This window comes from Microchirus variegatus (genome assembly GCF_963457635.1).
Source record: "Microchirus variegatus genome assembly, chromosome: 1".
Taxonomy (NCBI): domain Eukaryota; kingdom Metazoa; phylum Chordata; class Actinopteri; order Pleuronectiformes; family Soleidae; genus Microchirus; species Microchirus variegatus.
The window spans coordinates 1,371,797-1,383,963 of NC_139802.1; the positions used below are offsets into that span (position 1 = coordinate 1,371,797).

General features: G+C 38.6%; 2 protein-coding genes across 2 annotated transcripts; one reads left to right on the forward strand and one right to left on the reverse strand.

The window, feature by feature from the left end:
* Window positions 1-236: 236 nt before the first annotated feature.
* Window positions 237-6,243, reverse strand: LOC310929496 (zinc-binding protein A33). Its single transcript, XM_083892273.1, has 7 exons — window positions 6,174-6,243; window positions 5,964-6,045; window positions 5,004-5,099; window positions 4,621-4,854; window positions 2,489-2,511; window positions 1,235-1,350; window positions 237-1,145 (listed from the first exon to the last, which is right to left on the reverse strand). Exons 2-7 carry the CDS (start codon window positions 6,033-6,035, stop codon window positions 592-594), a joined length of 1,095 nt encoding a protein of 364 aa, XP_083748399.1. The 5' UTR covers window positions 6,036-6,045; window positions 6,174-6,243; the 3' UTR covers window positions 237-591.
* Window positions 6,244-7,912: 1,669 nt separating this feature from the next.
* Window positions 7,913-11,893, forward strand: ino80e (INO80 complex subunit E). Its single transcript, XM_083885980.1, has 8 exons — window positions 7,913-7,951; window positions 8,259-8,341; window positions 9,370-9,440; window positions 9,527-9,579; window positions 9,702-9,777; window positions 10,205-10,322; window positions 10,629-10,727; window positions 11,102-11,893. Exons 1-8 carry the CDS (start codon window positions 7,924-7,926, stop codon window positions 11,297-11,299), a joined length of 726 nt encoding a protein of 241 aa, XP_083742106.1. The 5' UTR covers window positions 7,913-7,923; the 3' UTR covers window positions 11,300-11,893.
* Window positions 11,894-12,167: the final 274 nt, after the last annotated feature.

Below are 12,167 nucleotides of genomic sequence, written 5' to 3' on the forward strand. Positions count from 1 at the left end.
CAACGTTAACAGATAAAAAACATAAATAAAAAGTGTGGCAGACCATGTCATGTCCAACCCATTTTTGAGATTTTAAGACTAATATAAATGCAAATACAAGACGAGTGGAAGTATCCAATTAAATCACATTTATTCACATTTCAAAGATATTTAAGTAATAATTCAAAGATGCACATAAAACACAGCTTGTGGACAGTAACGGTCACATTTTGTAATATTCTTTTTGGGAATATATAATGTGGATATTCTCCATTAACAGGAATCTGAGACAAAACCTGCAGCACTTTGTATATCATTGCATCAACATGACCTTGTTTAGATAAGTGCTATATATATATATAAATATAGTTCTTAGTAGTAATAGTAGTAGCATTATACTAGTATTAGTATTAAAAGTGAATGATATTTAGCACTGTAATTCATTGTTTCCCAACCCTGGTCCTCAGGGAACACTGCCCTGCCATGTTTTAGATGTTGCCCTGCTCCAACACACCAGGGGCCTGTTTCACAAAGAACTCTAAGTCAGCTCTAATTGTAATTAAGAAATTAAAAAAAACTTTCATTGGACCATCCACCGTTTTCTACAGTTCCTTATAGAGACGGGTTAAAAATCTCAATCGGTGCCGTGTTGTTTCCACCATCTGAGTCACATGGGTTATAAAAGGGGAACAGAGGAACCGCGATGGTTTCCATGGTGAAGGTGTAGATCGGCGCCATGGTAACGGCATTATAGAAGGACACCTCCTCCTTTTCACAGTCTAAGAAGACGCCGATGCGCGCTAGGTGGACGGACACCACGACTTTGGTGGGTTTCGGGTCAGTGCAGGCCAGGACGGACCCTTCCTTCAGTGCCAGCGTCCAGAGGCCACTGGAGGTTCCTGTAGCAGCCATCTCTCCTCTTGGCACATCTTCTCGTGCTACGCCCAGCCTCCACGCCGTCTTACCACCCACCTCCACCTCCCAGTAGTGTCGGCCCGTGGCGAAGCCCTGACGACCCAGTACAGAGTAGTAGTAGTGGAACCGGCGCGGGTTGTCCTGGCAACCATTTGCACCGCCGTCCTCCTCAAACCAGACTGAGGTGCAAGAATCGGAGAGGGAGAGCTTAGGGTGAGCTGTGTCGGGGTCAAAGGTCATTGAAGTAATATCTGTAGGTAAACAGATGAGAGGTGAGTTCTGCGGAGGTTCTGCATGTGGCTGTGTCAGACGTCACGACGTGCAGTAAACACACACGTACTTGGATAAAGGCAGCTTTTCATATGTTTCCATATCCTGTACTGAATGGGCCCCACAAAATGGCCAGAGCGCACTTCAGTGTCCACCTCTGCTGGAGGGACAAAGCTGACCTGAGACCTGTTTCAAGAAAATGAGACAAAAGGAGAAGACTGAATGATGGACGATGGAATAATAGTCCTTCACACACACACACACATTCTTGTACTTGCTGCATACTGAGGACCAGCATTTCCGCTTCATAAATCAACACAATTACAAATATCTACTTCATGAACGACATCTACAAAGAACTTCTGGTTGCAGTACCATAAAATGTCTGCAGGTGGGTCCCCAGAGCAGAAAGGGCTGGAAGAAAATTTAAATATTTTTGGTCCAAAATTTGACAAAACCATCATACTATACTATGTGGTCCAAAATTTGAAAAATCTTTGACAAAATTTTTTTGGTCCAAAATTTGACAAAAAACTCATACTATACTATGTCGTTCAAAATTTGAAAAAATCTTTGACAAAAAATTTTTGGTCCAAAAATCAGAATTTTTTTTTTTTTTTTTACAAATTGAGTATAGCATGTTATAGCAACCTAAGGAAGTGATTTCAATGAAAACAAAGTGAGGAACGGCCAAAATGTCCTCACTTCGTAAAAATGACCTCACTTTGTTGGTTAAAAACCCTCATTGGTCCTCAGTATGCCGCAAGTACAAGAGCACACACACACACACACACACACACACACACACACACACACACACACACACACACACACACACACACACACACACACACACACACACACACACACACACACACACAGTTGGGAGAGGATTACAAAAATGTGTGAGGAAATACCAAGCAAATGCACACATTGGATTAAATCAGGGGTGTCAAACTCACTTTCACACATAATGGTTCCCCTCAAAGGGTCAGATGTAACTGTCATACAGAATAAATGTAACTAAATGTAACCAAATATAATGTAAAATAAAGCTAACTACTCTGTAACATAGTGCTAAATAACTTTCTGTATTTATTACTTATTCAATTTCACTCGTCCGCATTGTGGGAAATGTAGTTTATGGTCAACGCACGCCTAAAAGCAGCATAGACCTATTTTAACACAGATTTTTAAGACCAATTAATCACTCGAGGGCGGGCCACATCTGGCCCCCGGGCCTTGAGTTTGACACATGGGGATTAAAGAGTTAGGAGACACAGTAAAAAGAAAATCATTTAAGTAAAAATCACACAAAACCTGCCTTTTTATAAGGTCTTGAATTTCCTGTAATGAGAGAAACAGTTTAAATGGTTTTAATTGATCCTCATTAATCGTCGGTCAAAAAACAACATTTATATATATACAGCATTTTAAAGCTGTCTGTGAAACCTCATCCTTTCCACTGACTCAAATCTTTGTTTTCCTGTTGTCAGCTGTTTGCCTCAGATGTGCCGCTCTGCGTTGTTCATCACTTTTGAGCTGACTTATACAATGGCTGCTGTTTGTCCTTTCGCTTTTAAACGGGGGAAATTGATTAATGACTTGCAAAAGTCAACTCTTCAGTCAATCAGCGTCTTTGTTAGTGATTAAATAAGAGCCAATGAGGGGCTGCAAAACAGTGCAACAGTGTAATCAGTGTGTTCAGCAAACCCTGGGAGGTAAATCTGCTGTGTCACGTTGCCTTTTGGCAGCTTGGGTCGGTCGGTGTCATGGTGCCTAATGGCAGCTGGCCTCCATAATGTCGCATTACTGCAGTCTTCTGGTTTTGTCTTCCTTGTTGATTCTGTTTGTTGTTTATTTTTCCCTAGGTTTTTCACAGCAGTTGGACTCCACGCTTCTCTTCTCCTTGTTTTACGAAGGCTGCGAGTCATGCAGGTCATTGTATCTTATGGAGTTTGTATATATACAGTATATATATATATATATACATATATATATATATATATACATATATATGTATATATATATATACAAAGGCAAAGGGACTGGCTTCAGTTTTCAATACAGAGAATGAGAAGTTATGTTAAAGCTCCTGTGCAGAATTAGTATCGCCCCCCTGTGGAGATCTAAGTAATTACCCCCCCAAGAGCAATTAACTCAAAAAAATAATAAAGTTTGGATTTTTAATTTTTCTCCCCATTTTTACCAAAGCTTTTTCACAGTTTTACATAGTTGTCAGATGTGATTATTTAACTTTATATTTCATTTATAAACCATTTTTATTACCTTGTTCCGGGTGCCTCTGTTGATTTACATTATTATTTAAGTATTTGTTTATTTTATTTAATGCTGTGTTTTTTACATATAAAAGTCAAATATTTGTATTACAGGAGTGTATTTTGAATCCGCCCCCCAAAGATTGTGCACATTTTTAGATTTTCAGACCTTAATATCTTAATAATTTATTTATAAACCGTTTGGTTTTATGTATTGATTCTCTGTGTCACCAGTAGGGGGAGTTGCTGATTTTGCCAAATATTAATTGAAAGATTTTTCTGTAAATTCGCAAATCTGGTGTCAAACAAAAAGTTCTCACATTTAGTTTTACAAGTGTATTCGTATTAGTAGAATAAGTAGAATACCTTTAGTATAGTAGGTGTGTGAATGATCAATAATCATTATTATTGGTAGTAACAAAGGGCCCCAATTCTATTTTGCTTTGGGCCGGCCCTGCACTCAGCTGATCAGGCAGTGTTTTAGGGAGTATACTTACTTAAGCTTTTAGGGAGCTTAACGGAATTAACGAAAACAAATCAAGTTAGTATCTAAACTCCCTCATCATCTTCTCTCTTTTTCCTCCTCTCTATCGCTTGAAGTGATAACGATCCCACATAAAAAGTCCCGAGTAAACTGAGTCCACGTCTGTCTCAGGCCCTGGGGAAACGCTAACAGCGATTCATGTGTTGCTGAATGTTTTATGGGGTTCAAGCTATTTTCATTCTCCTTCTGTCGTCGAACTGACTCCAGATTTACATCCAACTCATCAACACACACCCTGTGATACATTGAAATGAATAATATGATTAAAGGTGCCATATGTAAGAATGTTGCCATAAAACAGTTACTACGTTCACATTCAAAACACTGAGGTCTTTTTGGTTTCGTTTTCTGACGTAACTGGCAACCCGTGGTTGCTCGGCAGCTGAGACTCTACTGACTGCAAGGATTGGTAGACGGCGGTAGGTGGCGCCACATGCCAAAACATGATTTCAAAACATAAACATGATTTGCAGTCTGCAAAATATTTTGTCTGTACTGTTGTTGTCGGTGAGTTCAGTTTGTTATATGAACATTATTCCTGAGTCTCTGTGACATATTAGGAGTATTTTATGATTTATTACATAATGCACCTTTAAACAATCATCATATTCATTTGTATTTTTAGAGACTCACTCTCAGCAGCTTAGGAGTCTCCTCCTCAGCCAGTTTTCTGTTGAGCACTGTGATCGCTCTCTCCAGGTCTTTCTCTTGCGCTGCTATCTTCTTCTCTCTCTCCTTCAGCTGCTTCACTTGCTTCTGTCTCTCCCTCCTCAGTCGCTCCAGGTCCTTACACTCCTCCTCATCCAGGAAGCGATGGAGGTTCTCGAACTCGGCTCGGATTTCTCGCTCTAGGTCATCAAACCTGGTCTGAAGAAGAAGATAAAGGGGAAGGCGGAGGCGTTGTTTTAATTCCCGGCTGTAGTTGAGACTAAAACAACTTTCAAATTTGATGTCAGCATGAGTGTGATGAATATTTTAGTTTGTGTTCAAGTGGAAATGTAAGGCTATACCAATACCTCAACCTCCAATGACTCTACGTACGTTGTCCTCTCTGCTTCTCTGCACTCGTCTGCCTCATGCTTGATTCTTTTAATAGCCTGCACAAGTTTTTGCTGTAGGACACACACACACACACACACACACACACACACACACACACACACACACACACACACACACACACAAAGGAAAAGTATATTCAGAGGCGATTCTAGAGTCTGTAGGGGCCCTAAGCAAAAATTCCCAGGGGGCCCTTCCTTCCAACCAGTGTTCATCACCATTATGTTATAAATAATCTGACACCAACGAAAAATGTATGAGTTCAAAATATTTTTTTTTTTCCAAATGAATGAAATAACATGGAAAAACCTTGTAATTAAAAAGTATGTGAAAATATAAATGAAAAGAACAATAAAATACTGTAAATAGCTTTTAAAGAACTATATAAACTTAGTAAAAAATATATTACACTGTAAAGAACCCACATTATAAAACAATATAACTATATAGAACAATAAAATACTGTAAATAACTGAATAAACTGAGTAAAATAGATATGCATTACACTGTAAATAATCCTCTTTATTTTCCAACTTGCAGAACGATAACTTCACACAGGTTAAAGTGAGGTGGGGCCCCTTTAGGGAGGTTTACTACTGAGATGTCATTGTTGTTTAAGGGGGACGGGGAGGCGGCTGCTCACTGCACATTTCAGAAAAAACAGCCCTCAGGCTCCGAGTGTCGGGGGCCCCCTATCAGCTCGGGGCCCCAAGCAGTTGCGCCCCCGAGTATATTGAGAAGACATACTTATGGAACAGTCTGCCTGTACAGGACATATTCAGGGGTCAAAGCGACCCATAGTCACATTTTATTTGGAGGACATGTGAACATATGAACTTTCAGATAAGTCAAATGTGTCTCATGTCAGAGTCTCTACCGACAAACAGCAGGTGGACGCCATCGAAGACGAATCTTACCTTGAGATCACAGAGAAGATTCTTACTGCAAGTGTTGTTGGTGGTGGTGGCGTTTTTGTGGTTTTGGTACATCCCAGGTTTTCTGTAAAAGGGAAAGACAACTTGAGAAAGTGAAGTAGAAGCGATGGCCCGGCCATCACAATGAAAACATGCAGACCGTGTCAGGCTAATAAAGCAATAAGTACATACAGGCACAAACATTAAACTAACCACAAAAACTGTATCGACAGGCACAAATCAGAGGCAACAGACTGAGACGTGTGACTGTAGCTGCCTGAGGGGCTGGCTGCCTGCACCACAAGTGACTGGCAGCGGCAGCAATTTATGGCAGTGGACAGAGAAGCGTCTATTTCTGTCCTCCTGTGTCTTTGGAAACAACGAATGGTTCTGGCAAGTGGAGTCAATTCGATATCACGTTTCATATCAGCAGTTGTATGACCTGGAAGAGAGACAATACATATTTATACATGCTGACAGGTTTATTTTAGTAAGCTATTTATCTCTAATCTGTGCGTGTGTCAGAGCAACATGAGATGTATAAGTATACTTGGTTTGATGATGGGTGGGATGTATGCACATTCTGATATTTACTGAAATATTTCTGATTAAAGGTGCATTATGTAATAAATCTAAAGCAACTGACCATAAAATCCTCCTAATATGTCACAGAGACTCAGGAATAATGTTCATATAACAAACTGAACTCACCAACAACAACAGTACAGACAAAATATTTGCATTAAAAAAATATTTTGCAGACTGCAAATCATGTTTTGGCATGTGGCGCCACCTACCGCCGTCTACCAATCATTGCAGTCAGTAGAGTCTCAGCTGCCGAGCAACCACGGGTTGCCAGTTAGGTCAGAAAACCAAACCTAAAAGTTTTGGGCCACATTCTTACATATGGCACCTTTAAATGGATAGATCATCTAAAACATTAAACTTCAACTACTATAGCATTTTGACCAGTCACTTGACTTGCAGCTGCTAACTTTACATTGCAGGTTTTAGAATAGAATAGCATTGTTATTGTCCATCAAGTGCAGGGACATTTTCTTCAGACACACTGTCCATATACACGATTAAAAACAGCATTTTTAAAACGAAGATTTTTTTTTAAAAAGTCTCTCAATGTTGCACCACCACTACACTCATATGCATAAGTTTGTTCTTTTTCTGTCTTGTTCCCTCTGGTCACACACAGCGACACACAGGGTGTCTGGCGGTGGGTCCATGCACTGAGGCACTGAATCATCTCTGCAAATGTTCCTCATCTATAATTCACAGTGCTGGCTCCTCCTGACAAGTGAGTGTGCTGAGCTAAGGTGCAGCCACAGACACAGTGGGCTACAGTTTGCTGCAGGTGGACGTCGACAGGGTGATTTGAATAAAAACATTTATTCACACACATTAAAAGCATTTCCTTCAGCTGCAAATAAAAACCATTTATTTTTATATGTGACAGATTTACTACAAAAACGCAGCGTGCAGAGACACTACTCGATGGCAGTATTACTTCACACACATGCAGCGTAGAGAAATACTACTATGATAGTATTTCAACAAACACATACAGCATACAGAAGTACAACTGTATAAAGGACACAATTACCACAAACACATACAGGTAGTATAATGACCATACCTTCATATGATAGTTTGTCTTCAAACTCATTCATCACTATATTTTTCTACATACTCATACACCATCCATACAGAAATACCTTGATATGCGACAGAGTCACTACAAACACACAGAATAAATAATAATAATTATAATAATAATAATATGAAATAATATTTAATATGAAATTATTCCACCACATCAGATCTACAAAATACAGAGAAATATTTGAGTTTGATCGTCTGTAACATGTAAACAATAAAGAAAGAAATTAATAAATAAAGCCCGCCTCTTATTGCGTCGCATAAAAATGACGTCACGACGGTAAACAAGAGCATGTCGCACAGACCGACTCAGCCAAGAGGTACTCGTGTTTTTCACGTTATCTTATATATTTGTTGTAGATTATACAAATATTGTGTGCACGTATAACATGACAGTAACATGATGACTATTTTTATTTACATCTCTCTGACAAAACAACTGCTCTGTATCGTTAGCGAGAGCTATCTATGTACGCTAACGTCCCCCCTAGCTTAGCTTAGCTTAGCTTTGGCTTACAGCACACTCTGCTGTTTGTCACACGAACAAGTAATGTTTGTTTATATTTGACTTTTAGTGTGAACACATTGTCGGTATGTTCGTCATTGTTTGTGCTTCTTGTGTTGTAGATATGAACGGTCAAGCGGACGTCGAGGTCGACTATAAGCGGAAATACAAAAACCTGAAGAGAAAATTAAAATTTCTCGTCTATGTGAGTCAATGTATTATTAGAATGTCAACATCATTTAGAGCATAGAACGTCATGCCTGTTTTATTTTTCTAACCAAAATACCTCTGACTGGTTTTTCCTTTTCTGTCTTTTTTTTAAACACTTTTATAGAAGATCATACAACAATAACCACATGACACATTACATCTCTACGTCACGCGAATACAAACGAGCGGAGACGCAAAAAATATAGTAAACAAAAACAAAACAGTGTATAGTGTGTGCAAACAACAATGGAAAAAAAAGTGCAAAACAGTACAATACATACAAAAGGTCCACATTTTAAAGAATTAAATTTTACCAAGGGAGGAGCTGATCCCTAGCGAGGGTTTTTCTCCTCCTGAGTTCTGATAAAACTTGTTTGTAGAGCTGAAACGATTAATCGATGAATCGATTATTAATCGATTACTAAATTAATCGCCAACTATTTTGATAATCAATAATCGGTTTGAAGCTTTTTTCATCAGTAAAACAAGATTTCTGATCGTTTTAGCTTCTTAAATGTGAATATTTTCTTGGTTTCTTTGCTCTACATAACAAAGAAATCATTAAAACTGAATCATTTTGGTTTGTGGACAAAACAAGACTTCCGAGAACATTGTCATTTCCAGTTTTGACAAACACTGATCAATGTTTTTTAACATTTTCTGACATTTTATGGACCAAACGATTCATCGATTAATCGAAAAAACAATCGACAGATTAATCGATTACGAAAATAATCGTTAGTTGCAGCTCTACTTGTTTGTATACTGTATTACTGTCTATTATTGTTTGTTTTATGACCATTGCACACTCAGTTTTCCATAGTTTTGACCCTACAATGCAGATGACCAACTGCATCATATTTTTTAATCTATAAGTGAATAAATTATTGTTTTATAATTGATGTCCATGTTAAGACCATTGTTTTTAAGTTTTTCCCTTAAGTTATCGAGCACTTCCCGTGCTCCTGATAACAGTCTATTAAAAGGTTGCTGTTGTGTCTCATCATCTGTTTCCTTTTCCAGGAGCAGGAATGTTTTCAGGAGGAGCTGAGGAGAGCACAGAGAAAACTTCTCAAAGTCTCCAGGGACAAAAGGTGACGTTACTCAGCGTGAACATGAACGATGTAAAGATGTAAACATTGTTATGTGCCTGCAATAAACATCATTTCCTGTCCTCCAGCTTCCTCTTGGACAGACTGTTACAGTATGAGAGGATAGATGAAGACTCCTCAGGTACATCTCTATGAATATGCAGGGTTTTTTTTCTATACAGTTAATTTTGCATGTGCACATGCAAATTATTGTAAATTTACGGCTCTGCTGAAGGATTCAGGAATTCCTTTCTTCTGGTCCAGATTCAGATGCAACAGTTTCTTCAGAAAACAGTGAAGCAGAAGGTCCCAGGGAGAGGGAACGAGAAGGTGTAAAAAAGTAAGTGTGGCATTTTTTATATAGAACTTGTGTAAAAAAGAAGAAAAACACACAACCCGTAGTAATGTTTTGTACATAAACACATTTGAGTTTATGTACAAAATGATAATTTTCACTATATCTTGGACAAAGACACACACACACACAAAAATAGTGATCCTTTTTTCCCCCTTGAGTGAACGCTGCCCACAAACTGTCCAGTCAGAGGAATCCATGCTCTCTAAATGGGAATGGTTTTATGTATAAAACAATAAATATATATATAAATATGTTTTTTTTGTACTTTAAATGCTTTTGCTCTTACACTGTACAAAAAAACAAAAGGATACTTTTTCAGAGACGGATACCAAGGACTGTAGTGACGGGACTCAACATTCTTACACTGCAAAATAAGTCATTCATTTTATTTCTCTTATATTTCTGTCAGGCGGAGAAATAGTCCTGGGGCATGTCTTCCCTCATCATCTTCCCCTCATCTCTCTCTGCTATCCCATTCTGGTGTTAACCCTCTGCAGACATCGGGCTCTGGACCGTACCTCAACACTGTGAGTATCCACCTCCCTTTTTTTTAATATAGTAATACAGTAACATTTCAGTCATTATCATCTCACGAGCAAACATAATCCCTGTTTTGATTTGACATTATTTATATGATTTGATTTTTCATTTTATTCATGAGTTTTGTTTTATCTTTGTTTTGTTTGGTCTACAATGGCTTCACTTTCCTTGCATTGTTCATTCTGTGTATGTTTTTTTGTTGTGTGTTTTGTGTTTGTCTTTCTTGCACATTGCCTATGCCTGTGGGCATATGTGGTCATTTGGCAAATTTGATCTGCGTGTGTGTTGGGCAGATGCCCTTCCCACCCGAGTATTTGGCTCCTCCAGCTGAAAGAGTGAAGAAAGAGAGAAAAACAAAGACGCCAAAAAACAAGAGAGAGCCTACGGGGAAGGTGAGAGAGGAAAACAGACAGAAATGGGTCTTTGGGATGATGATAAATATGTTATAGACACATGACTTACTTGTGTGTGTATGTTACTTCCAATATAGTATATTTATTATATGATATATTTTGGTTATTACACTGTGTATGCCTCAGTTTAAGGAATACAAATATCTTCATGTTGTTATTTTACCTTGGTTGGACTTTAATGAAATGACCCTGTGCACAGTTTGTTCATAAAATCATAAACACACCACATGCTTTGTCTTGATTTACTTTGATTTGCAGTTGTATGTCCATATCATTCATCCTTCATCCAACAGTATTACTATCTTTACCTCTGTCAGCCGTAACATCTTTGTTTCATTCTCATTACTCATCAGGTCGTCGCAGCAAATTACCCATCAGCCCCTACGGCTCCTCCAACAGCCAGCGGCCCCTTCAGCTGGGTTCCCAGACAGATGCTCAGTGGAGATGCAGCCGAGGAGGATGGGGACAGTGACTTAGACAGCGACAGAGGAGATGAAGACAGAGGAGAGGGAGATGAGGCTGAACTCGTCATTGACATTCCTAACGAGTGAGCGTGCAAGTGTGTGTGTGTGTGTGTATGTGTGTGTGTGCATATGCAGGGTTGCAGAGAGGCTATTTGTGTGTATGTGCAGGAGCAAAAGACGGTGAATGTATTTCAGTATCCACCACACAACCACACAATGGAGCCTAGCGCCCCCCGGTGGACTTTTGCTTAACAGCAGTGTTGCTGTCACAAATATCTCCCACATAAATTTGGTTTTCTTAAATTATGTCAAAAATGTATGCCTTGTAAATATTAACAGCTTATTGGCTTTTTAATGATCTGTGATGATTGGACACATTTGTATGCAGTTCAAGCTGCCTTATCATTTTTAATTTACTTTTTTCTTTGTGTAAAAGGTCAACAACTCACAACTATGAATACAAGTAGGTGTGTCTTTCAGAGAGAGGGAGAGTGTGTGAGTGCATATCTCACACTGTCCACCTTTACTTTATCAGCACTATAAAACTGAGTAGACGTTGAGTCCTCATATCTGATCAAAACAGGCACAATTTTGGCACCTTTCATTTAAACAGTTATGATGACATCAAAATCATGATTATATCTTTGTGTAACTTTTTCTTATAAGTGGCAAGTGCACTATGTGTGAACCAGTCAAATGATGTGTCAGAGAATAAAATGCAGCTGTTATAATTTTATATGACTGGAGGTTTTTTGTTCAGCATGAATTCCTGTGTTTTCATGCACAGATTCCATTTAGCCTATAAGAGTCGGTGAGTGACATTGTATGGTTTATGTTTTTGCTCACACAAAATATGTGTTGAAATTATTAAATGCAGCCCGTATATATAATTATAGCAGTCTGATATATTTCCTGACAATATTCATTATTTTTCTAGTATAAATTGTGTTCAAGA

Excerpts from the sequence above, each read along its gene's own strand:
- LOC310929496 (XM_083892273.1), bottom strand. The coding sequence starts at position 6,035 with ATGTACCAAAACCACAAAAACGCCACCACCACCAACAACACTTGCAGT. Across the intron at positions 2,512-4,620 it reads AGACTCCTAAGCTGCTGAGA|GAAATTCAAGACCTTATAAA; the intron begins GTGAGTCTCTAA and ends CTCTCATTACAG. Across the intron at positions 1,351-2,488 it reads ATTCAAGACCTTATAAAAAG|GTCTCAGGTCAGCTTTGTCC; the intron begins GCAGGTTTTGTG and ends TTCTTGAAACAG.
- ino80e (XM_083885980.1), top strand. The coding sequence starts at position 7,924 with ATGTCGCACAGACCGACTCAGCCAAGAG. Across the intron at positions 9,441-9,526 it reads AAAGTCTCCAGGGACAAAAG|CTTCCTCTTGGACAGACTGT; the intron begins GTGACGTTACTC and ends CCTGTCCTCCAG. Across the intron at positions 9,580-9,701 it reads GATAGATGAAGACTCCTCAG|ATTCAGATGCAACAGTTTCT; the intron begins GTACATCTCTAT and ends CTTCTGGTCCAG.